This window comes from Cryptomeria japonica, chromosome 3 (assembly GCF_030272615.1).
Source record: "Cryptomeria japonica chromosome 3, Sugi_1.0, whole genome shotgun sequence".
NCBI lineage: Eukaryota > Viridiplantae > Streptophyta > Pinopsida > Cupressales > Cupressaceae > Cryptomeria > Cryptomeria japonica.
This window is the reverse complement of record NC_081407.1, coordinates 623864657-623868010: the sequence shown is the minus strand read 5'-3', so window position 1 is coordinate 623868010 and position 3354 is coordinate 623864657. Positions and strand designations below refer to the sequence as shown.

Below are 3354 nucleotides of genomic sequence, written 5' to 3'. Positions count from 1 at the left end.
GATGGCCGATTTTACATTTTAGACCCCTCGGTTCTTTATGTGCAAGTATTTTGATGACTTTTTGGGAAGTTCATGTTCGCATCTGCAAATTAATTTACAACTGTTTATCAATGCTTGTACCAATGATTGGTACATGTTCACCATGTTTCTTGGTGAGCTCTATGAAGGCTCTAGCGTGGCTGTTTGAAGCCAAGGAACCATCTAACTACTAAAGTCAACCAAAATGTTCGGTGGCTCGTTTAAAAAGTAGCATATACTCTGGCGTGATTATCTATTGGGTGAAGATCGACTATGAACCACACAAACTACCAGTCGGTGCATCATATACACAACTAATTATTTATTCGTCTAAAATGGTTTTAAAATTGTTGAATTAACCATTACGTCGAGGTGCACGAATCAATCATTTGGTTCTTTCATTTTTTCTTTTGGCTCTTTCATTTGGTTCTTTCATTTGGTTTTCTCATTTGCGCGAATCTTTCTTTTGGTTCTTTGCCAGCCAGAAATTGATAGTAAAGGCGGCACAATCTTGTTGATAGTCTTCACAAGATCTCCTAGTCTTCACAATATCTAAAAGGAGATGCTTTTGTTCTGCTCTTCTATTTTTCTGTTTCCCAAAGCACTTTACTGTTTCCGGTCGAAAAGGGAACATGAGATTCGGCAGCGGCAATTATATTCTTGCATGCTGGCTGGCCGTTCCCCTGACTGACAGAGTTTTCAACTTAATATAAAATTACGACTAGTAGAGGCTCGTTGTGTTAAGCTTTTGGGGGTTATAGTCGATCTTCACTTCATTTGTACAATCAAGCCGAGTCATCTAAAAGTTTTTAAACGAGCGATCAAACGAATCGGTCATCAAATGGAAAGCAGGCAATCTAGTTTTATTAGTATGGAAGAAGAGATGCAGCAGGTTCATGTCATGTTGGTCCCCTGGCTTTCATAGAGTCACATAACTGCCTTCTTAGAGCTCGCAAAGAAATTGTGTGCTCACGGTCTCAGGGTTTCCTTCCTCTCCACTCCCCTTAATATCAGACGGATTAGGCAGCTATGCCCCATTCGAGAAGCTGATCTTCTGGAGCTTCCACTGCCCTCCATAGATGGATTGCCCGAAGGTGTTGAGTCAACTGCAGATTTGAAGCGAGGAGGCACATTTGACCTACTTATGGAGGCCATGGACGGTTGGCAGAAGCCATTCGAAGACCTCTTGGGAAGGATTTCTCCGGATTTTGTAATCCATGATATGACGCAGTACTGGGCTTCTCGTATAGCCGACAAATTGGGCATTCCCACCATATTTTTCGCCAACACTTCTGCCACTGGTGTAGGATACCTTGTAGGCCATAGAGCCGCGATAGAAGAGAAGGGCATACCAGTCCCAGATCTGACGGTGCCGCCGCCTAGTTTCCCCTCGCCGAACATCCGCCTTTCACCATTTGGAGTGTCCAAATTCCTGAAGGGGATCCAGAAGAGGGAAGGGCGCATCAACGTGGGAGAGCGGTTTGGCCTGTGCACGAAGAGTAGTTGGGTGATAGTGTTAAATACATGTGTAGAATTGGAAAGAGAATATGTGGACTATTTGCAAACAGTTATTGCTCGGCCCGTGCTTCCCATGGGAATACTGTTGCCCGATCTGCCACCCCCTCCGACTGCGGACCGTTGTTTGGCCTGGCTGGATCTGCAGCATCCCCGTTCTGTGGTGTTCGTGTCCTATGGCAGCGAATGTATCCTCACCAGCCAGGAACTCGCTGCATTGGCGCTGGGCTTAGAAGAAAGTGAGGTCCCATTTCTGTGTGTTGTTCTCCGGCAGATGGCAGTTGCGTTGCCCCAAGGCTTTGTGCAGCGCACACAAGGAAGAGGACTTTTGGTGACCGAATGGGTGCCTCAGTTGCACATTCTCAGCCATTCTTCCGTGGGAGCGTTTCTCACTCACTGTGGGTGGAATTCTGTAACGGAAGGGTTAAGATTTGGCGTTCCACTTGTCACATCTCCATTGCAACACGAACAGAGCTTAAATGCTAAGCTCATAGCCGAGGAACTCAAGTTGGGGGTGGAGATCAGGAGAAATGAGGAGGATGATTCTTTTTCCAAGGAAGAAGTCAGTAAAGCTGTTCGCACATTAATGGTGGAAGAGGAAGGCAGATACATCAGATCTCACGTTCAAGAAATTGGTGTAGTCTTGAACAAGAACAATAGCCAAATCCACGGATCAAATATCCACCACTTTATTTCTTTAATGAAAGAAAGCTGCCTGTAAAGCAGCTAAACAAGCTATGTTGGATAGTGATGGAAGTGTGCAACTGGAAACAGAATTAGCAATTTCAGGAATGCAATTCCAGTTTTTAGAGATAGATTCTAAATTAGTTTTCTAGTGGTTTTCGTAATTTTATAGATGACAATAATCATGTTTTAGAAGTTTCTTTGTTTGTGATGTTCTTTTTAGAAGCTGCAATTTCTATAAAATATTGCTTTCTTATATTGTTTATGCAGATCAAAATGTATTTTCTATATTGAGGTAAACCATGATATGATAGATATTGAATAAATTAAAAAAAAAATTGTTTTGTTAATTAAATTTGCATTTTCTCTATTCTTGAATTGTCTAAATTTTTCATTTGGTATCAAAGCACGAAGATCCATGGAAGTGTTGAGATTAAAACAATGTTTATGAGATTATGGGTGTGCAGTTTAAAGATGAAGAGAAAAAAGAGCCAGTTATAATTGAAGACAAAGAGGTTATTGGATGATGGGTGTGCAAAGTTGAAGATCTATGAATTTGTTGTTGTTCAAGAAAGGATTGCACATCCTAATAATATTTGCTCCATGTTTGTGAAAAAATTTCAATGAAGATCAAAGGTGTAGTTGTTGGTTGAATAAAGTGTTTGTAAAAGCAACATCAAAAGTGAAGGAATTGATGAAAAAAAAACCATTAAAGAAACCCATCAATTTCATTATCAGGTAAATTTATATTTTTCCAATGGGGAAAATTGGTAAGAAGGTGAAAAAGAGAGTGCAAATTTAATTTGTGAAAAGGATACTTTGGAGGAAGAAATGGCTGAAACTATGAAAACTAATTTACAATTGCTAGAAGCTTTGAAAAAGTTTGGAAAAGAAAGATGTGATTATTTATGTGATATTGACAATCATGAGAAATAATTGGAGAATGTTAAAGAAAGAAATAAAAAATTAGAAGAAAAAATAAATTTGCTCATAGAGGAAAGTAATTTTTAGAAAGGTGAAATAAAAAATTAAAAAAAACAAAATGTGCAATCAGATCACTTTCTTGTAGTACGCAAGAAGGAAAATGATATTCTAAGGTCAAAATTTCGTTGTGTCATGTCTTTATTGGCACTAAGA

At 39.7% G+C, this 3354-nt stretch overlaps 1 protein-coding gene across 1 annotated transcript; it reads left to right on the top strand.

Annotated features, from left to right (window-relative positions):
- The first annotated feature begins 1171 nt into the window (after positions 1–1171).
- Positions 1172–2744, top strand: LOC131058888 (UDP-glycosyltransferase 91C1-like). Its single transcript, XM_059217580.1, has 4 exons — positions 1172–2168; positions 2260–2335; positions 2488–2512; positions 2685–2744. The coding sequence occupies exons 1-4, from the start codon at positions 1172–1174 to the stop codon at positions 2742–2744; spliced, it is 1158 nt and encodes a 385-aa protein (XP_059073563.1).
- The last annotated feature ends 610 nt before the right edge of the window (positions 2745–3354 follow it).